Source organism: Osmerus mordax, chromosome 19 (genome assembly GCF_038355195.1).
Source record: "Osmerus mordax isolate fOsmMor3 chromosome 19, fOsmMor3.pri, whole genome shotgun sequence".
Lineage (NCBI taxonomy): Eukaryota > Metazoa > Chordata > Actinopteri > Osmeriformes > Osmeridae > Osmerus > Osmerus mordax.
The window spans coordinates 8601293-8623305 of record NC_090068.1 but is presented as its reverse complement, the minus strand read 5'-3'; the positions used below and the strand labels follow the sequence as shown (position 1 = coordinate 8623305).

At 53.4% G+C, this 22013-nt stretch overlaps 1 protein-coding gene across 1 annotated transcript in view; it reads left to right on the top strand.

Annotated features, from left to right (window-relative positions):
- The first annotated feature begins 514 nt into the window (after positions 1-514).
- Positions 515-22013, top strand: part of LOC136963558 (rho guanine nucleotide exchange factor TIAM1-like) — a 23673-nt gene continuing 2174 nt past the window's right edge. The window contains 11 exon segments of the mRNA XM_067257708.1: positions 515-533; positions 14356-14445; positions 14929-15596; positions 15757-16004; positions 16006-16047; positions 17553-18216; positions 19133-19236; positions 19238-19306; positions 19997-20221; positions 21782-21907; positions 21909-21972. Of these exon segments, the coding sequence (XP_067113809.1) occupies positions 14936-15596; positions 15757-16004; positions 16006-16047; positions 17553-18216; positions 19133-19236; positions 19238-19306; positions 19997-20221; positions 21782-21907; positions 21909-21972 (2203 nt within the window). The 5' untranslated portion in view covers positions 515-533; positions 14356-14445; positions 14929-14935.

Sequence of the window (22013 nt, the reverse complement as noted above, 5' to 3'; positions counted from 1 at the left end):
CAGAGACTAAGCAATTAAAAGGAGACTAGGGATGTCTCAGGCGAAGAGGCACAGACCCAGCCCTCATGCTGGCAGTCAATCGCCAGACTGGGGGGAGGTGAAATTGGAGAGAGAGAGAGAGAGAGAGAGAGAGAGAGAGAGAGAAAAGGAGGAAGGAGGGAGGGGTAGAGGGCAGGGAGAGTGTGAATGCATGTGTGAGTGAGTGAGAGAGAGAGAGAGAGAGACAGACAGGAGAGCGAAACAGAGGGAAGGGGCGGGCTCAAACACACAGCGCGCACACACACACCCTCTCGGAGGTCTTCAGTCTCGTCTAGGCATGCGAGGAGCAGTGTGCGTGTGTGTGTGTGGACGTGTGTGTGGACCTTAACGCGGAGGCAGGAGCGACCGGGGTTGTTTTCGGGGGTGGATACGACGCTTGCGATGCTAGGATTTGCACATGCCCTCTAAGGCGAGGAGTATTGTGCGGTGATAACCCTGCTCAAGGAACCAGACCGCGGTAGACTGGGACACACATCAGCAGCAGCAGCAGCACGGTGAGCACACATTCTCTGTTTGGGTCTGTTTCAAAGAACCGTGTGTGTGAATGTGATGGAATAAGCAATGAGGGATGAAAGGAGGGAGGGAGAGAGAGAGAGAGATAATAGAGAGACAGGAGGTTTGTAATGAATCAGCATTTAACGGCTTGTTGTTGCGAGGACTAGCCTCATCTGTCCATGGGCTTCATTTTGGATGGCAATGTTGCCCGACTTACAGTCGGTGGAGGTATGTGTCTGGTGGGTCTGTGTTCGTGTGTGTGTGTGTGGGAGCTTGTGTGACAGTGTGCTTTCTCACACAGTGTGTCTTTGTGCATGAGTGTGACTTCTGTCGTTTGCCGGTACATTGCTATTTAGTAGCAGTTTCCAATTTCCTTCCCTCTCTCCCTCTCCCTCTCTCCCTCTCTATGTCTCTCTCTCTCTCCTCGCTCTCTCTGTCTCTCACTCCCTCTCTCTGTTCTTTACCTAGCGTCTCTGCTGCTCAGTGGTCTGACGTTGAGTTTATTAATGATTCACGTTGCCGAGGGAGACTCCGACTCCAAAACAGTTTCCCCCCACCAGGAAGGACGTGACAGGAGGCGTCCTGGCTTTACTAAGTGAGTTTTCCCTCCGACCCCTCACCGCGGTGTGTGGGGATATGCGTGCGTCCATCTTCAACGCGGGTAAAAGATTAGGAGAGGGGTGTCAGAGCTACAGCAGAGTGCAGTGGAGAAACAGAGCACAGTTTGGAAGAGAGAGGAGAGAAGAGCTAATTGAGGGAGTAGAGAGGGAGTAGTCTTCTTTTATTCTGTGGAAGAGAGGGAGAGATTGATAGAGGATTGTGTGTACATTGACAGATTGGAAGAACAGCAACAAAGGTTATAAAAGAGAGAGTGGGGGGATAAAGAGATACACTTAGTATTGTGTGGAAACCAAACAAGTTGCGGTGGTCTCAGACCGAACCAGACTACAGCTTGTTGATTGTTAGTGCAACTAATTGATTTCAGTGACGGTCAAATCCACACACTCAGCATCAATCTTATCAATGCTGCGTGTGTGTGTGTGTGTGTGTGTGTGTGTACAGGAAGTCTCAGCTGTGTAGGTCTAGGGTCACCCTCAGGCATCCAGACCAGGATGGAAAAGGTGAAGGGGCAAAGGTCATTGAGATTCCTCCGTCCCCCGTCTCTCTCTCTCTCTCTCTCTCTCTCTCTCTCTCTCTCTCTCTCTCTCTCCTCTCTCTCTATGTCAGTTTGTCTCTCCTTCTCTTCTTTTCTCTCTTTGTAGTCTTATCTGTTCCTGGTTAATAGATATACTGCAGGTCATGTGTGCCATGGCTCCTTTAACAGGTCTTATCAGCGGTCCTGTTTTAAGACAAATACCTCCTTCCCCTCCCCTCACACACCCATCCAGCTGTTCTGTTCCACGTCATACTACTACAGCACATCCTAAAACCCAGTATGTCTTGGTTCCTGTCTTTTTTTTCAAACTTTGGTTCGGGAAGTTGGATATAAAGTGTGTGTTTTGAGGAAGTAATCCTTGACACGGAGTTTCCCAAATAGATAAGAACTGTGTTTTTGGATAGATTTGCATATCGTGTGTGTTTCATAGTGGGGTGTCTAGTGGATGATTCTCTTCTCCCACTGGGTTGACATTAGAAATCCCTGTGTGTGTATGTATGTATGTGTGTGTGTGTGTTTGTGTGTGTGCATGTATGTGTTTGTGTCCTTCTAATGTGACACAGGGTCACCAACTAGGGCTGTAGGAAGGGTTTTCTGCCTCACTGGAGAGGGGGGGGTCTTCAAGATGAGACGTGGGGGGTTGAGATAGCTTGTGTGTGTGTGTGTGTGTGTGTGTGTGTGTGTGTGAGAGAGAGAGAGGGGGGGGGGAGAGAGAGAGATAGAGTGCTCACATTGGTGAAAGAGAAAAATAAAAGAGAGTGGTGGGGGTTGCTGCAACATCATAAATGGGTCAAAGCGCTGCCAGGGTGTGTATGTGTGTGTCTGTGTGTGTGTGTGTGTGTGAGAGGCTGATATTTAAAGAAACCAATAAGTATGAGCTCAGGGGTTCGAGGCTACGGGCCCTGCAGGGTGTGTGTGTGTGCGTGTTAGTGTGTGTGTGTGCAGTATGTGTAGTGACCCAGATTAACACACTACTCTCACGCCAAGTCAGCTCACCTATGAGAGAGTAGCCCAACCCCCAGTACACACACACACACACACACACACACACACACACACACACACACACACACACACACACACACACACACACACACACAATAACAGACAGAACGCTGTCTCAGCATTACATTTCTAAAGATACATTAACCATGTCCTCACCTTGAACACACGCTGCTCTCTCCTCTCTCCATCGCTTCCTGTGCATGGTCAGAGCTCTCTTTACCTCAGGGCAAACAATTGCACAGATACACCACAAACACAAACAAAAGCCACTCTCTCTCTCCCTAAATCTCTCCACCTCTCTCTCCCTCTCTCTCTCTCTCTCTCTCTCTCTCTCTCTCTCTCTCTCTCTCCTCTCTCTCTCTCTCTCTCTCTCTCTCTCTCTCTCTCTCTCTCTCTCTCTCCCTAAATCTCTCCACCTCTCTCTCCCTCTCTCTCTCTCCCTACCTCTCTCTGCTCTCTCTCCCTCTCTCTCTCTTGCTTCCCCCCAGGTTATTCTGATCCCTCTGTCTCTTCTCTCGCTCTCTCCTTCTCTTCTCTTTGTCTCGTGGTCTACTTAGTCTGTTCTTGTCAGCATACAGGATGAGGCCCCTCCAACCTTCCACAAACACGCACACCAAATCAAGCTGTTTAAATGTTTGCATTTGACTGTGTGCCTAAGGGTCCACTGTATGTGCGTGTGTGCGTGCGTGCATGCACAGGTTCTTCAAGCGTGCATATGTCTGTGTGCTAACTATGTGTGTGTGTGTGTGTGTGAGAGAGCTAACTATGTGTGTGTGCAGTTTTGATCCTCTTTTTTCTTTGTGATTTATAATTCATGTTCTATTTCATGGTAGAATGTTTAAGTGTGGGATTCCCTATCTTAAGAGGCAGAGAGAGAAACGCAGAGAAACACAGAGAGAAAGAGAGAGAAAGAGAGAAAGAGAGAGAAAGAGAGAGAAAGAGAGAAAGAGAGAGAGAATGTTGCAGATGAGTCTGAGCGTGTCGTCCAGTCCAATTCCCCAGCATTGTGACTCGTCTGGTTGGACCGGATTGAAGCGCTAGAGGCTAACAACTCTCTCACCCAACAGCCGCGTGAGGGGCTGGAAGAGGGAGATATATAGAGAGAGAGAGTGAGAGAGAGAGAGAGAGACAGAAAATGATGGAGAGAGAAGATACGAAGAGAGGGAGAGAGAGAGCGAGGGAGAGAGCGAGAGAGAGAGAAACAGGGAGAGAAGGGAGAGAGGGAGAAAGAGAGAGAAAGAGAGAGAGAGGACCTCCGGGTGAAGGATTGAGAGGAGCAGACCTCAGACCCCCTGATGAGGAGCAGAGAAACAGACCCAGACAGGAGTGATGATGGGGGAGGGGAGTCTCCCAGACAGGAGTGTGCTCTCGTTCATTTCCCCTCTTTTGTTTTTCTTGTGACTGGTGATGAATGAAGACCCCCCCCCCCCCCCCCCCCCCCCACCACCACCACCACACACACACACACACCTCACCACACACACTCACTATGACATCCCTGTCATGTCTGGCCATTATCTCTGATCAGTGTAGCGTCCCGGCTCACACATCAACACGACATGCCAGTCTGTGTGTGTGTGTGTGTGTGTGAGTGTGTACGTGTGCTTGCACATGTGTACCATACAGACAAACACTTCTATATCTTCAGCTGCCATGTTGGTTAGGGTTCCACTTGATTGTATCTGCCCCTAACGTGATTAAGGAGGAGAGGAGAGGAGAGGGGAGGGAACAGGAGGATGGAAGGAGGAGCAGAGCAGCTGGAAACAGCAGCATGGCTGACGAGAAGAGAGAGAGAGATGCAGTAGGAGGGCTGCGACGGACCTGTCGGTGCCATTGGGGTCACGGACAAAGTTATTGGAGGCATCGCGGTCGCGTTTGCTGATGTGCGTGCGCGTGTGTGTGTTTTCCAAAAGTGGAGATTTGACCAATGTTGTGATCTGTTTTGATCTGTGCTTGGGAACCGTTCCACTACCTCCCTACATTTGTGTGTGTGTTGTATGTGAGTGTGTGCGTGCTTTTAAATGAGTTCAACCAGGGGAAATAGGACACTTGGCACTTGTAAGGCCTCCCTATCAGTGCTGTTTTTCTTTCTCCCTCCATGTCTCCTCCCTCCACCCCTCCATCCCTCATGCGCTCTTACATAAAGGAGTGCTGCTTGGTCCAGGGCGCTCTTGGATGATCTGATTGGCTCACTTTGTATTCCAAAGCACTGACCTGGAAGTGAAGCAATGAGATTGTGGAAGGAGGTCTCTGCGCTTGTGTGCCTGTGTGTGTGTGCCTGTGTGTGTGTGTGTTCCTGTGCGATTGTACGGTCCTGTGCGTGTCTCTGCCTGGCGTCATGCTGGTTTATTTGTTCGGTGGAATTCGAGGTGTCTTTGGAGAGAGAAGAGGCTGCCGTCTGCCCCTGAAGTGCGCGTCTTTCTTCCCGTGCTGTGGCGCGTGGCGCTTCAGTCGAGGGGCGGAGTTGTGTCATCTGTGGATGTTCTGGGAGGGAGGGTGCAGATGTTTGCGTACGCGGGCCAGCCTTCGTACGTGTCTGTGTGCAGGTACGCTTGTGTGTGTGTGTGTGTGTGTGTATGTGTGTGTGTGTGTGTGTGTGTGTGTATGTGTGTGTGTGTGTGTGTGTTGTGTGTGTGTGTGTGTGTGTGTGTGTGTGTGTGTGGGGCACGCAGGAACTCTGATGCCAGAAGGGTTTGACACACTGACACAGGTCGCTAATGCACTAATGCACCCCCCGTCCCCCCGTCCCCCCCTACCCCGTCCCCCACAGCCCTGATAACCCCAGGCCCTGGCAGCTCGGTGGTCCGCCCCTCCCACCATCCCACCCTCTCTGGACGGGCCAACGTCTAAGAGATGCCCGCTTGATGCCCTGGTCACGACAACCCCCGCCAGAGCACTTCCTCTGCCAGGGTGAGGGCTTCAAACCCCACTGAGGCATAGAGGAGTGGAGGCAGTGTACAGTATGCAGGCCTTCTTCCTGTCATGTGGCCCACGGTGGATAAGCATGCCTGTTTAGTGGCCAACCACCAGCTGGGGGGTACTTACTGTACGTGGTGGCACAGATGGCTTGCGGTACGTTCCGAGCTTGCGTCCCACAGGCCGCCACCCCCTGTCTGTCTCCACCGGACAGGAAGTAAGAGCTCGCTTCCTGTCCGGACGGGGCTGATGTGTGCGAGCTGTCTCCTCCCTCTCTATTTACTGTAAGCCAGGCCGAGATGGATGAAACCGACGGGGGCCGTGATGCAACTCGCAAGATAACTGCACTTCTCTATTCTGTGTGTGTGTACGTGTGTGTGTGTGTGTGGGGGGGGGGTGTTCAAAAGAAGAAATCCAGACACTCTAGGGAGTATCTACCCTACCAAGAGCCAGAAGTGGTAGTTTTAGAGGTGTGTGTGTGTGTGTGTGTGTTACTTTGCTTTGAGTAATAGGCAGCTTACTTCCCACAATGTCAAGACACACACAGGACCACACCCAGCCCTGTGTGTCAATGGGACAAGGTTCTACGCTGTGCATCTTACACATGTTGTGTCATTTCTTTTTACCATGGTAAATGACAGAGATAGCTTAATCATTGTTGCTAGCCAGCCGGCCAGCCAAACAAACAGACAGCTGGCCAGACACATCTGTTGTGTCTATCACACTGTCGTGTGAGCATGCTCCTGCTTCCTCCAACTGTCCTCTCTCGGCCAACCGAGGCCCACCAGAGACAAAGGCAGTGCTCCTTCCCCTCCTCCTCCATTCTTTCTCTCTTTCTTCTCTTCTCTTTCCTTCAAGCGGCACTTTGTTTGTGGTCGCTGGTTGTTGACTCAGGTGTGGGGGTGTAAGAAAGCTCTCCCTCTCCCCTTTTCTCCCTCCCTCCCTCCCTCCTCCCTCCCTCCCTCCCTCCCTCCCTCCCCTCCCTCCTCCCCCTTCGCCACACCACCAGCCTCTATCACCTACCTGCTAACTCTCAATGTAGAAATCAGAATATTCTCCTCCCTTTGTCCTGCTCATTACACTGTATGCAGCCTCTCTCTCTCTCTCTCTCTCTCTCTCTCTCTCTCTCTCTCTCTCTCTCTGCCTCTCTCTCTGTACCTGTTTACCACAGCTTGCCCCCCTCCTCTCTTTCCCTCCCACCATCCGCTCCCCCCCCACCCTCCGCTCATTCCTCCCTCAAGTCATCCTCCAGTCAGGTTGGGACTTGTCCTCTCTTTTCTGAGTGATTTGGGAAGTCTGCAGGTGATCCTAGTTGACAGGAAAGCTTGCCAGGTTTCCATGGAAAGACCCCCCTTCTCCTGTTTTGCTGGCCGATGATGTGCCTGCAAACCGGAATTCTCCTCTCAATCGGTTGTCGGCTCCCCAACTGTCTTTCTCGTGGACTGATTCCCGCTGTTTAGGAGTGAAAGGACGACCTCTTTTCCCCATATCTCGACCCCATATCTCGAGGTGGATTCGAATGTAGCAGTGCAATACCAATGCTATCTGTGACAGCAATTTGCCACGTAGGTAGAATTTCTCGAAAAAAACCCTGCACCCCTCACAAACAACACTCCCACTAATTCAGCCCATTATTCCATCAACATGGCCTCTTCTCTCACTCACACGGACGTGCACACACACACCGGCCCCCTCCCCAGACAGACTGTCATTGTCCTGTGTTGTGATTACAGAGGGAGCAAATGAAGCCTCTTTGATCTGACGCAGCCTCCACCTCCACTACTACCGGCCCCCAGGACACCTCCCTCCCTCCCCTCCCTCCCTCCCTCCCTCCCTCCCTCCCTCCCTCCCCTCCTCCCTCCCTCCCTCCCTCCCTCCCTCCCTCCCTCCCTCCCTCCCTCCTCCCCCCCCCCACCCTCCCTCCACCTCCTACCCTTAGTTCACACGTCAGCTCGCCTGTCCTCTAATCTAAACTTCCCCTCTCCTCACTCTCCCCCCTCTCTCTGTACCATTTGCTGGTTTTCCCACCCCCCCCGCCCTCGTCCACCTCCATGGCACCTCATCCCTCCATACCTTTCCCCCCCGACCTGCCTTCCCTCTACTACCTCATCCAGCCTCTCACACCTCTCCTCTCCCAACCACTCATCCATCCATCTCATCCAGAGAGGGGAAGCATTTAGGCTTCATTGACTCCACTTAACAACAACTGGTATCCTAGTAACCTGTGTGTTTGCATGTGTGTGTGTGTGTGTGTGTGTGTGTGTGTGTGTGTGTGTGTGTGTGTGTGTGGGTGTGGGTGTGGGTGTGTGGGTGTATGTCATTGTCTCCAGTCGTTAGCAGAGAAGGAGGCCACATACTGAGTCCAGGAAGGAGTATGCAGCTGAGGCACTTACCAAGCATGAGACAACACACACACACACACAGACACACACTCACACACACACACACACACACACTCAACACACACACTCAACACGCACACACCCACTCAACACACACACACTCAACACATCCACTCAGCACACACTCTCAACACGTGCACATTAGTTCTGGCCTTGTCTCTGTCTCTCCCACACACTCCCTGACCCCCAGATGTTTTTGTCTCCTTAGACTCTAAGGCTTAGAGGGTTTCTACGGTTACCGTGTGAATGTAAAACACAGTTTAAGGTCTCCCTCTGCGCCTCCTCACTTACCCCCACCTCCCCCCCCCCCCCCCCCCTCACACGACTCTGGCCCGGCCAATCACCAACGACCAGACAGCCACCACATGATTATTCGCTTATTAATTTTGAGGTAAGCTCATTGCAGTCCCAGATTTACAGAGAGGATGTTACTGTCATTTCTGGTGACGTGTTGCGAATACACAACTGATTTTTATCGGATGGGGGAGCTGAGGAGAAAGAGAAGAATCTGAGGTGGTGGACGGTTTGTGAAAAACATCAAACCAGCCATGTTGATCTATCTTTATTTAGTTATGGTCGTGTATGTGGATCCAACATCAGATATGAGGGAGTTTGTAGTCCGGGGGATAACAGGAAGTGTATGCAGACTGAAAGCAGTCTGGTCCATGTTGAGGGAGCAGGATATATATAGCAGTGGAAGGTAGAGCGTGGTGTCAGAACACACCGTAGTGTGAACGTGTCCCGGTGCCTCGCACGCCCCACCACCCTCCTCCACCCTCCTCCACCCTCCTCCACCCTCCTCCACCCTCCTTCACCCTCCTCCACCCTCCTCCACCGTCCTCCACCCTCCTCCACGCACCCCGAGCTTTTAACACGAGCGACTCCGTCGGGAGAGAGAGAGACGTCAGATCTCTCAAGGTGGAACCACCTCCCCCCCTCTCTCCTCCCTCCCCCCTCCGCCCTCCCCCCCCCAACACACACACACACACCCCAGGACGGGATCAGGGATCCTGCCTGAGCCTCCGGTTCATCTTCTCCGTCGTCGTCCCCTCCTCTCCACATCTCCTGTCCCTCACCCCTCCTTACCTGCCGTGTGAAAGCGAGGAAGTGGTAGGGTCCTGACCTCTGGAGGATCTACGGGGTGATGGGAAGGGGGAGAGCTGAGTGTGGAGGTTCCCCTGGAGCCGCGCTCCCCCCGGGCTCCCAGAGCCGTGGATCATCTCCCAGCTCCTGGAGGAGGCGGCAGGCCTTCAATTATGCTAATCCCTTACTATGGGAAGCTCCCAGCCGGTGTAACAGCCAGCTAGAGAAACTGGAGCAAGAGAGCACACAGTAAGCCATTATACTGTATGGCGTACTGTATGTGTGTGTATGTGTGTGTGTGTGTGTGTGTGTGTTAGAGCACTACGTTTCCATCTCTGTTTGTCTGAGAGCATTCACTACTGAAGGTTTGTCTTGGGTTTACTCGAGTGTAGCTGGGTTCTCCACGGTAACACAGGTAGATGTTCGTCCTCAAACACAAGCACATGAAGGCACACAGGAGGAGGGGGACAGGGAGGAAGGGGGGGGGGGGCAGGGAGGAGGGGGGGGGGGGACAGGGAGGAGGGGGGGCAGAGTGATGAGATGGAGGAGGAGGGAGGAGTAGGAGAGGAGATCTTGTCTGATCCCATCAGGGGGAATGGGAGGTAATCTCCCTCTCCCTGGGAATTCTACCTTCACTCTCCAGTCACAAGTGTGTGTGTGGGGGTGTGCGTGCGTGTGTCAGTATGTGCGTGCCTTTTGGAACGTTATATAAGCGCATCAGAGCGTATCTCTTGTGCTTATTTCATACATGACATCCGGAGACGTGACAACCCTCCAACACGCACACACACACACACGCACGCACACACACACGCATGCACACACACACGCATGCACACACACGCACACACTCTCTTGCACTGGGACCTTGAGCACTCACCACCAGTCTGATAGGGATCGTAGTCTCACTGTTTCTGGGATGTCTTGTATCCAGGGGTCATGGTTACATGGTTACAGGGTAAACAACAACAGAAATCTGAATTGACAACGGCCCAGCCTTTCCACAGAATCGGTGAAGTGAGTGTGTGTGTGTTTGTGTGTGTGTTTGTGTGTGTTTTTCAAGGGGTCTTGTGATGTTCCTTGTTTTATGACTTTTAATCCTTGTTTAAGCTTGGTGAAGAATAACGGATGCCCATCCCTTAAAATACCTCCATTACCCCCGCCCCCCAACTCACCCCAAGGAGCACCTTAGTAACCTAGCCCCCTCTCCCCCCCCCCACCTCACCCCAAGGAGCACCTTAGTAACCTAACCCCCTCTCCCCCCCCCACCTCACCCCAAGGAGCACCTTCGTAACCTAGCCCCCTCTCCCCTCCCTCCCCACCCCTCCAGAGGGTTGTGGGAACCCCCTGAGGAATGCAGGTGGGGGAGGACCTGAGGGGAGGGTGGGTCCGAGTCTTTGAGGAGGGGGGGGGGTCTAGGCTTTAGAGGTCAGATGGGTGTGGAGTCGGGGTGGGGGGTCAGGAGTGGGAGGAGGGTTCAGTGCTTGAGGGTCTTTCTCTCTCTCGCTCTCTCCTCTCTCTCTCTCTCTCTCTCTCTCTCTCTCTCTCTCTCTCTCTCTCTCTCTCTCTCTCTCTCGCTCTCTCTCTCTCTCTCTCTCTCTCTCTCTCTCTCTCTCTCTCTCTCTCTCTCTCTCCGCTTTGACCTGCTCTACCCAAGTCTGGTTTACAACCTGGTAAGGATGTCCGCTACCACACGACATACTGTGGTCATTCATCCACTCATCCATTCACCCACTCATCCATTTACCCACTCATCTATTCATCCTTTCATTAGCTCATCCAGTAATCTGCTGTCTGTAGCCTGTAACCATCCGGAATTCAAGTGAAAAGCGTGGTAGTTAGACCTCAACGAATCACTCATTAGTGGTTTAGATACAGAGAGAGAGAGAGAGAGAGAGAGAGAGACAGAGAGAGTGTGGTGTGTGTGTGTGTGGGGCGGGGCTGGGATCTGAAGACAGGTGTGGAGCGGGAGGGGGGGGAGGGGGGGGCACAGGAGGGGCTGTCGGCAGGGGTGTTCCAACAGGCCCTGATATTTAGCCAGGGTGTGGATATTGCATGTGTGTGTGTGCGTGTGTGCAGTTCTGCTCGCTCTCTCTCTCTCTCTCTCTATCTCTCTCTCTCTCTGTTTCTCCTGCGCTGCTTACCTGCTGTGTGACGTGTGGCAAGGAACACGGTTGAGGTTTATCTCTGCAACCAAGCGGAGACTTTGTCTTCAGACGGGAAGGAGATTCACTCTTCTGACTGAAGACTGGAGGAAGAAAAGCATGTTTGACAGATGAAGATGTGTTACTGATGTTTAAACCCACTGGCATTCTTGTTTGCTGAAAACCCTCTTTGTTTGTACCTGTTTGTGTGTGTTTCCCCATAATGATTTGCATGTAATGAGTTTGCCAGGTGTGTCGGTGAACTAAAATGTATTCTATAGCCTTGGAGAAAGAGAGAGACAGAGAGAGAGAGAGAGAGAGAGAGAGAGAGAGAGAGAGAGAGAGAGAGAGAGAGAGATGATTGTATTCCTTCTTTTGTCTTAGCTGTGTCTATTTAAGCCTGCTATCTACTTATCCATATCCTCCCCACTTACAATGGGGCCCCCCTCTCCCCCCTCTCCCCCCCCTCCCTCCCCCCACACAATGGATTTATCAAAGATTTATTACCCCTCTGTCTCCTAGAACTACATCTCTACGGCAGTTTTTCTCTCTCCTCATCTTCCCTCTCCTAATCCACCTCTTGTTTTGATATCAGGGCTTCATCCTTCCATCAGGACCTCTCACACTCCCTTTCCCGTTCCTCACTCTCCCCTCCCCTCCCCATCCTCCCTTTCTCTCCTCATAGCCTATCCCCCCTCCAGCCACACCTGACCTCTCTGCTCCTTGTGGGACCTTGGGGGGAGCTCACCCCCCTCTCCTCTCCTCCTCTCCTTTTCCCCCGCCCCCAGGGCACAGAGGCAGCAGGGAAAAACAACAAGTCTAAACGTTGCTCTCTCAGAACCGCTGGAGGAGACTGAGCGGTTTGTTTCCCCCCGCTGTGAAGTGTCAGAGAGGTTTAGTGTGTGTGCATGCATGTGTACACAAGGTGCTGCACATGTGTGTGTGTGCATGCGTGCGTGTGTGTGTGTATGCCTGTTCCTCAACCGCCGTTGAGACTGAGTCAAACACGTTGAAGGGTTTGGACCAGACGCAGTGTCCCGTCCCGCTACAACGCTGCACTCGGTGCTGCGGTTCTGCGGTTGCATGTGGACGGGGCCCCTCTCTCCGGCAGAGGGAGGGCCCTCGGGCACGCTCGCCCCGGCGGGCCACGCACGGCATCACAGGGAGACAGATGTAATCACACTCCCGTGGCTCGCTCTCTGTGGGGCGGACGCACACTTCACTACACCGCTGCACCGCTCAGCACTCTGGGAAACAGAGGGAGGAGGGGAGAGAGAGAGACCGAGAGAGAGGGCGACAGGCCGACCGACAGACTGAGAGGGGTGCTAAAGATGGAGAGAGAGAGAGAGAGAGAGAGAGAGAGAGAGAGAGAGAGAGAGAGAGAGAGAGAGAGAGTAGATGGAGGGAGGGAGGGAGGGAGGTTGAGACAGGGTTGATGATGCAGGTGTCAGTGTCACGGTTTGATGAGAGAAGATGAGTGGTTGGGGGAGGCGAGGGAGAAATCTCATTTTAACTGATGAGACAGAGACTGTCATTCTTTGCAGTATAGTGGGGGATTGTGAGAAGTGTGTGTGCGCGTGTGTAAGCGTGTGTGTTGGAGGGGGGGTGGGGGGGCAGAGAAGAGACTTACTATATTGGGGTCAAACTCAGTTTATGTAACTGCCTGCTATAGCCGGGACTGCTGACTACACTGCAGTGGCACAGTCTTTACTTACACACACACACGCACACACACACACACACGCACACACGCACACACACGCAACACAAGGAGTAACATTCAGGGCCATTCATGACATCTCCTGATGACAAGCGAGGTGAAATGTCATATTCTCGTCCTTTCTTCCGCCTCTCTAACTCTCTGTAACCTCCTACTCTGTCCAAACTCTCTTTCTCTCTTTCTCTTCAACACTCTCTCCAGCTCTCTCTGACTCTCTCTCTCTCTCTCTCTCTCTCTCTCTCTCTCTCTCTCCATCCCCCCTCTTCATTCCTCTTCTCCCTTCTTCTCTAACTCTCTTTCTCTATGTCTTCCTCGATCTCTCCATGACTTGCTCTTTCGCACTGTCTTCATCCTCTGTTCGATGACACTCAGGTGCCTGGTGTGTTCTGCCTGTGTGACCGTTCTCTGAAGGTTATAATCCATACAATACCGTACAGTGGAAGAGGGTGACCTCTTTCTCCACACACATGCACTCTCCCAGATATACACACGCACACACACACACGTGCATGCACACACAACATATACACACACACCCACCCACACTCTACTTAAGTACATTATGGTAATGATACCCCTACTCCAGTGCAGGGCTGGGATTAGGGGAAATTAGGTCATATACGCAGAAATGATATAATTGAGTTTCAGCAAAAAAAGAAGCTCTTTAGTTACTTTCATCCATAATCATGCCTGTGTGTTGTGCGTGCGTGTTGTGTGTGTGTGTGTGTGTGAGTGAGCCCATACACTTCCTGGTTTCATTTCTGGTGAGAGTTGTCTTCATGTAAGAGCTCGGAGCCCAGTTCAAAGTGATGCTGTTGTGTCGTGGTTGTTTTTGAAATTCCATTTTCATATTAGCACATGCCCGAGGCTGGCACAATACAGGGCTTTGTTTCAGACTCTGTTTGGGGAGTCTGTGTGTTTGTTGATTTGTGTGTGTGTGTGTGTGTGTGCGTGTGTGTGTGTGTGCGTGTGTGTGAACACGCACAATTCCATGCCTGTGTGTGTGTGTCCAGCTATGCATCTTTAAATAGCACCCGCCTATGTATTTACATGCCTATCTGCGTCACTGTCTAACTCCAGGCCATACTGTGGAACCTGTATGCTGTCTTTCCCTCTCCTCCTCCTCCTCCTCCTGCTGGACTCATCCCTCTATCTTCTACATCTGTCTGCGCACAGATCCTCTTCTCTTCTCTCTACTGCGCGTCCTGCTGTCTTACATAATGGGCCTCCTTGGCCGGCCTTCTCCCTCTCACCCTCCTCTTCCTCCGCCTCACTTGAAGTTTTTGAAAGCGCCTGTGTTACCTTGCTCTTGAAGTGGTGCCGTTCTGATCTCCCTCTCTCTCTCCCTCTCTCCCTCTCTCCCTCCCTCCCTCCCTCCATCGCTGCGGGGAGCAGACTGCGTCAGAGTGGAGGACCATGCGCTCGCTGAAAGACGACACTCTGGCAGGCTGGAGATGCTAGTGAGCTCCCTGCTCGACCGCTCAGGTACCCATACCCCTCCCCCCTCCCTTTCTCTTTCATCTCCCTCTCACTCGCCCTCCCTCCCTCCATCCCTTTCTCTCTCATCTCCCTCTCCCTCCCTCCCTCCCTCTCGCTCGCCCTCCCTCCCTCCCTCCCTCCCTCCCTCCCTCCCTCCCTCCCTCCCCTCCCTCCCTCCCTCCCTCCCTCCCTCCCTCCCTCCCTCCCTCCCTCCCTCCTCCCTCCCTCCCTCCCTCCCTCCCTCCCTCCCTCCCTCCCTCCCTCCCTCCCTCCCTACCTCTCTCTCTCCTCCTCTCTCTCAGTCTCTCTCTCTCTGACTCAACCCAAGTGGGTAGTGACCTTACAGTATTTGACTCAGCGGCAAGATATAAATACAGCGTACAGCAATATGTAACAGTCAGAGCGGGAGGAGAGGACATTTGTGTTCTGGTTTAAATAACCAGACGACCATGAGATGAAAGGACCCCCTTTCTTTCTCTGTTGTCACAGCTGAATCATGGGAAACGTGGAGAGCCAGAATGGCGACAGCGGTTTCTATGGCAACGAGACGGGACACCTCTCCCGTAAGCACACGTCCCGTTCCCTCCGTCTCTCCAACAAGCAGCAGCAGCAGCAGCAGCAGAATTTGACCCGGCGTTCCCGACACACCTCGTCAGTGAAGCAGGAACATCGCAACTCCGAGGCCTCCACGCGCTCCTCCAGCACCCCCAGCATCCCACAATCCCTGGCCGAGAACGGCCTGGAGCCGTTCGACCAATCGGATGCGCTCGGCGACTTCGGACTCAACCCCCACTGGACCGACCGCGTCGCTATGACCATGAGGCCCGAGTCCTATCAGCACGACGACGACCTCCTGGCCACACCCACTCCGGAAACTTCCGAGGCGGACACTATCGCTCAGGAGAGGGAGGGCGAGGATGTGGAGCTGTCCTCTGGAGAAGGGGACAGGGACGGAGAGGTGACGTACCTCCAGAGGATGAGCGAGGGGCCCAGGGAGGGAGGCAGCTTCAAGAAGAAGCGCTCCAAGTCGGCCGACATGTGGCGCGAGGACAGCCTGGAGTTCTCGCTGTCGGACCTCAGCCAGGAGCACCTGACCAGCACCGAGGAGATGATCGACGGCGGAGAGGAGGAGGAGGAGTTTCCCAGGGCCACGTCAGGTACACACACACACACACACGCACAAACTCATACACACGCAAACCAATACATACTGTACGCATACACCCCCAAAACACACACGTGTCCAAACGGACACACAAGCTCAGGCAAACACGCACTAACTCACACGCTGCACCTGTCTCTTGCCCTCGCTGGCAGGTTCAGCAGAGCGGGCCTCGTCCCTGGACCACCTGTGCAGCCAGAGGAGCCCGGTGCTGAGGGGCCAGCGGAACCGCTACGCCAAGGGCCGGCGGGACGGCGAGAAGGGTGCGGAGAGGCGCGGGGGGGAGGGGGAGAAAGGGCTGGCGTCCCCTGCCGAGGAGGAGGGGGGAGGGTACGGGGCCTTCACCCTGCCCTGCCGCCGCTCGCACTGTCTGTCGGAGGGGCTCCTGGACATCCCGGCCGCCCCCTGCCCCCGCCTTCCAGGGACGTCGCGCCAAGACCACCCAGGTGAGCCTGGAGGGAGGGAGAGAGTGAGGGAGCGAGAGTGGGGGATTGAGTGAATGAATACATTTGTGAATGAGTGAATGAGTGAGTGAATGAGCGAGCGGGTGAAGGAAGACGTTAATGAGTGAATGAGGGACTGAGTGAATGACCGGACTGAGTGAATGAGGGACTGAGTGAATGACCGGACTGAGTGAATGACGGGACTGAGTGAATGAGTGAATGAGTGAGTGAGTGACTTCCATCCGCTCCGCTGGGGACGGCACCAGGGCCACCAGGCTAACTCTCTTAATGGGATCACGACGCATTAGGATCATTCCGGGGTGTGACTGACGCGTGTCCTTGCGTGCACGTGCTGACGTGCGCGCCAAGCGTCTCCTCGGGGGGTCGTACAGGACGCAGACAGGCTGCCGGTTAACCGGAACCGACCCACAACGCCCCCCCCCCCCGTTCGGTACCCAGAATCCCCCGGCGCCCGGGGAGCGAGAAGCGTGTCCCGAAACACAAACACACAGAGCCCTCTAAGTGCTCATCACACATTCATGCGGCGGCGCTGAGGAGGAGTTTCGGGGAGGGTAAAAATAGGCAGGCAGAGAGGTACGAGGGACATGTGTGAGGACGGGGAGGATCCATCTGAAATCTCTTCTCCCCCCCCCCCCCCCTCCCCCCCCCTCAAGAGCAGCAAGACCGTTCTCCCGTGAACCGGAGAAGCGCTAGCCTGTGTGATGCGCGGTGGTACTGATGAACGGGGGGCTATGGGAGGTAGACAGGGCTGTTTCCCACCGGTCTCCTCTGGGTACTTGGGGTGAGATGATGGGATGGGAGATCCTCCTCTCTTTGAACCGAGAGGCCCTTTGTCATGGTAATGAGATGGGGTCCCTTGTGTGGGAGAGCTCTGGTGTTTCTGCACTGCAGTCTGGAGCTAAGCCCACAACGTGCCGAGCAGGGGGACGAGAGCGATGGAGGTCCAAAGGACGGGGCTCGGTCGGTTTGATCTGTACGCCGGTGGGCTGGTTGAACCGAGCTTCTGCTTCTTTAGTGAGTTTAAAAGTGAGACAGTTTGCTGGAGTGTTGAGGTTGAAGGTTATGGCTGGTGTAGCTTTCCAGCCAAGCTCAGAGTAACCAAGTCTGCAGCTTCCTCTGTGCGTCTGAAGGCTTCAGAGTAACGGACTGACACCCGTCATTCTTTTCTTGTACAACGCAGCCCTTTCTCGCAGGTAGTCCGACACACACACACACACACACACTTTCACTTCTTGAACCCAAAGCCCTGGTTCCAGCCTAAGCTGCCAGGCTGATTTCTCTAGTGCCAGTGATGAGGCCTTGACCTTCTCCATCTGACACACACACACACACACACACCTCAGATTGAAAGATGAGACATCCCTGTAACTGAACCCAGGCAAACGAACATGTGGCAGTGTTTCTGTTCCAACCTGCGTGTGTGTGTGCCACACGCGTGTGTACCGTGTGTGTGCCCCCCCCATCTAACGTGTGCGTGTGTTTTCCAGGACATCTCCGGCGCCCTGGGCGAGGGCAGCGAGTACGGGGACAGCGGCATCGACGGCGTCGCCACGGAGATGGACGGGGAGTCGGTGTCGCGGCGCTGCAAGGCCATGTCGGCCTCCTTCTCGGTGTACTCGGCCGCCGGCAGCAGCATGTTCAACGGCAGCGACAGCGGCAGCAGCAGCGGGGGAGGGGGAGGGGAGGGGAGAGGGGGGGAGGGGGGGGGAGGCGGCGGGGGGGGCGAGGGGAGGGGGCGGGCGAGGGGAAGGAGGGCCGAGGAGGCGTGTACGAGAACTTCCGACAGGAGCTGGACCAGGGGAATGGGTAATTGTCGTCGATGCGGTTGTTTTTACGTGTGCGTCGATGGGGTGGAGGGCGAGATCAGTTCGATGACGCTCACTTCTGCTTCCCTCCGTCCCTCCCTCCCCCTCGCACAGACTCGACCGGGGCGAGACTGTCCCGAGGAGGCGGGCTCGGCCGTGAGCGACGAGCGCAGCAGCGGGACCATGAGCACCGCTTACCCTTTGGACGCCCTGATTGGCTGCGCCCAAGGCATCGTCAGGAAGGCGGGAGCGTTGGCCGTGAAGAACTTCCTGGTTCACAAGAAGAACAAGAAGGTGGAGCCCGCAACCAAGCGCAAGTGGAAGCACTACTGGGTCTCTCTGAAAGGTGAACTAAAGGACTAGTGACAATATTATGAAGGTTGGCAGGCACCAGTAGGAACAGCGCCCTGACATTAGACAGTTAGGTCACCAGCATTCTGTTCCCCTGACATCATCATCCCCAACCTGCTTCATCTTACATCCGTCTTCATAATCACAACACCAGTTGCCTTCCTTTGTCTTCTGGCCCAGAGAAAATCTCTCTCTCTCCCTCCCTCACCACCCTCCATCCCCCCCCCACCCTCTCTCTCTCTCTCTCTCTCTCTCTCTCTCTCTCTCTCTCTCTCTCTCTCTCTCTTTCTCTCTCTGTCTCTCTCTGTCTCTCTCTGTCTCTCCAATATGGCCAGGGCTCAAACTCAAGACTCGCTGTTCTTAAAGGTCAGAGAGCTGTGCTTGGTTCACCTCAATAGCTTTGCTGGCCACTCTGACGAACCAAAAAAAGCCTGTTCTTATTAGTCAGAGTCAGGCTCCCAAAGCACTACAACAAAACTGCAAGAATCCATTTTTCTCAAGGAGGAAAGACGCTACTTCTGCATTAGCCTGAAAGCACAAACCTGTCTTCCTGTCATCCTGTTTCCTGTCTCGCCCGACTGCAATAAACACATTCCATCCTCCCCATTCAACCCTTGCGGTGTTGCACTGCCTATTCAGACTGAGAGAGGGAGGCGGGGAGAAGGAGAGGGAGAGGTGGAGGGATAGAGATAGGGAGGGGGAGAAAGGAGAAGAGATTCAATCTATCTAATATGTTTATTGTACTGTTTGACTTTCATTTAAGCAGTGTGAATCTTCCAACCACTCAACATATTTGCTGAAAGTAGATGCTCGAATGCTCAGGTCAGATACAGGCTGATTGAACATGTGTACCTTTCACTGAATTAACTCCCTCCCTCCACCCCCCACCCCCCTTCCTCCATCTGTCCCAGGATGCACCCTGTTTCTGTATGAAACGGACGGCCGCTCTGGGATCGACAACAACAGTGTTCCTAAACACGCCCTGTGGGCGGAGAACAGCATCGTACAGGCGGTCCCCCGAACACCCCAAGAAGGACTTCGTCTTCTGCCTCAGCAACTCTCTAGGAGATGCCTTCCTCTTTCAGGTAGGACCCGTTTGTGTGTGTGTGTGTGTGTGTGTGTGTGTGTGTGCACGTGCGCGTGTGAGACTGAGTGAGACATTCATTTATTAGTGTTGGAGATAGCCCGTCCATGTGTCAGTGTGATCGTTTTGTCACTGACAAACCCAAAGGCCACTCAGCCATCTTTTGACAGTGACACACCGTGACAGTTATTGTGCCATATTGAAATGTGTACATTTGTATTCATGGTGGCTGTCCAAAATGGCACTCAATCAGTGAGGTAGATGCATTTATGGTAAACTGATGAAGATAATACCAATCAGATTGTCAGTGGCCTTCACGAGGTGTCTGTGAAACATCCTTTCCCTCACTGTCCCTGTGAGGTGTCACACTCAAACTCCTCCCCTCCCTTTCCGTCGACCTTCCGTGTCCTTTGTCTCAGTCAGGTGTCACGCTAAAACCTTTCCCCCCCGGAGAATGCATGCACGACCCCCCACTAATCACCCGCCGCCCTCTTTAATCCCCCTCGAACAATCACATTGCATATGAAATTGCATATGAAAAAAAAACAAAGAAAAAAACACGCCCGTTAAAACCCCAGCGTGTCACGCGAACACCCATCCCCCTCATCGTCACCCACGTCCGTGTGTTCCACACTAGCCCAGTTCCACACACTGACCCCCCCCCCCCCCCTCCTCCTCTCCTCTGGTCCAGACGTCCGGCCAGACGGAGCTGGAGAACTGGATCACGGCGATCCACTCGGCGTGCGCTGGCGCCCTGGCCCGCCAGCACCACCGCGAGGACACGGTCCGCCTGCTCCGCACGGAGCTCCGCAAGCTGGAGCAGAAGATCGACATGGACGAGAAGATGAAGAAGATGGGAGACATGCAGCTGTCGGCCGTCACCGACACCAAGAAGAGGAAGACCATCCTGGAGCAGGTGAGGAGAGAGGGAGAGAGAGGGGGGAGGAGAGAGGGAGAGAGAGGGGGGGAGGAGAGAGGGAGAGTGGGGAGGGGGCAAAAAGGCAGGGAGGAGGAGTGTGTGGAAATGCACTGATATGGAAATCTTTGCATCCCTGTCCCCCGGAAGGGACAAGCAGTGATTTACAGAGATTTGGACAGAACTCCCAACCAGATCTACAATCTGTGTGTGTGTGTGTGTGTGTGTGTTATAGCTGAGTAAAGTCCCTGTGTGTGTATGTGTGTGTGTGTGTGTTATAGCTGAGTAAAGTCCCTGTGGTTTTTTGTTCTGAACACACCCAGGGCACAAACATCTGCAGTCAGAGAGGGAATGTACGGACAAAGCGTCCCTACTCGGTAGAAGGAGGGATCTGAATGCAGGCGCACTCAGGTGTATTCATGCACCAGACGCGTTCCCACACTCACGCAGGTGCACGCCTGTTGATACACGTTTCCCTTTTCTGTTCGCATGTGACTTGTCCCATGTATACAAATGCAAACGTTGACAAAAGGATTCCATATTCTACTTAAGTGTATGTGGCACAACAGAATAACCTGTTCAGACGGCACTGTCATTACTAGTAATACCACTTGCTAGAGGGCCAACCCTGTTTGATATCACTGGTAATCTGTGGATAATCCCAGTGTAGCTCTAAGAGCAGTCTCTAACCTATGATTAATACCGAAAACCTGTTTGCCTTCACTATACTGCTCTGTTGTGTTGCCAGCGGGAGATTAGGCCTATTGTGAGATAGTTGTGCATGTGTGTGCGTGTGTGCGTGCGTGCGTGTGTGTGTGTGTGTGTGTGAATAGCTGAGGGTCAGTGGCGGTTGGGGGTAGAGCTTGTGAGTAACATCTCTGTCATGAGACTACAGCATCACACCCCAGGAAGCACCACAACACGAAGCCTCCGAAACAGCCTTCATGTCTTGGGTCATTTGTCGACCATTCTCTCACGGAAGATTACAGTTGTTGCGATCACAAGCCCCCCCTACACACAGTGGGCCTCGTTTCTAGAGCTGTGTGGAGGAGTCAAGTCAAAAGGTGGCGTACGGACGAAACACAGAAAGGGCTGACGCACAAAAACATTGTGATTTATGACACATCCCACGCCTGTTTCTCTTTATAAATCGGTGAACTAGAAATTGGATGCACTTGAGCTAGTGTCTTGTTCCACCCTTAACGCCCATCATTGTCTATAAATAGTCAGTAAATCTTCCCAATTAGATATTTATCCATGGCTGAATGATAACAAGGACGGCAACTCCAAACAGAACTTCAGGTCTGGTAATGACCATGATTGCAACCGACAATGACATTGCTTATTTCACATTGACAGTTCTGCGCAACGAATGAGCGATAACAACATATGAAAGAGCATTTGTATCTGCCCGACTGAAGCATCGATAACCCTATCAGCTCAGATGTCATTTGTCCTCCAGTTCAACTTGTTTTTTAGGGCGGATACATTTCATAACATGCAATAATCGTCTATAATCGCCGATCTAATGAAATGCAATTCCCGATTTCCCCCTTCCAGATCTTCTTGTGGGAGCAGAACCTAGAGCAGTTCCACATGGAGCTGTTCCGCTGCCGCTGTTACCTGGCTAGCCTGCAGGGCGGCGAACTCCCCAACCCCAAGCGCCTGCTGGCCTTCGCCTCCCGCCCCCACCAAGCTAGCCATGGGACGACTGGGCATCTTCTCTGTGTCTTCATTCCACGCTCTGGTGAGTACACACACACACACACACACACACATACACATACACACA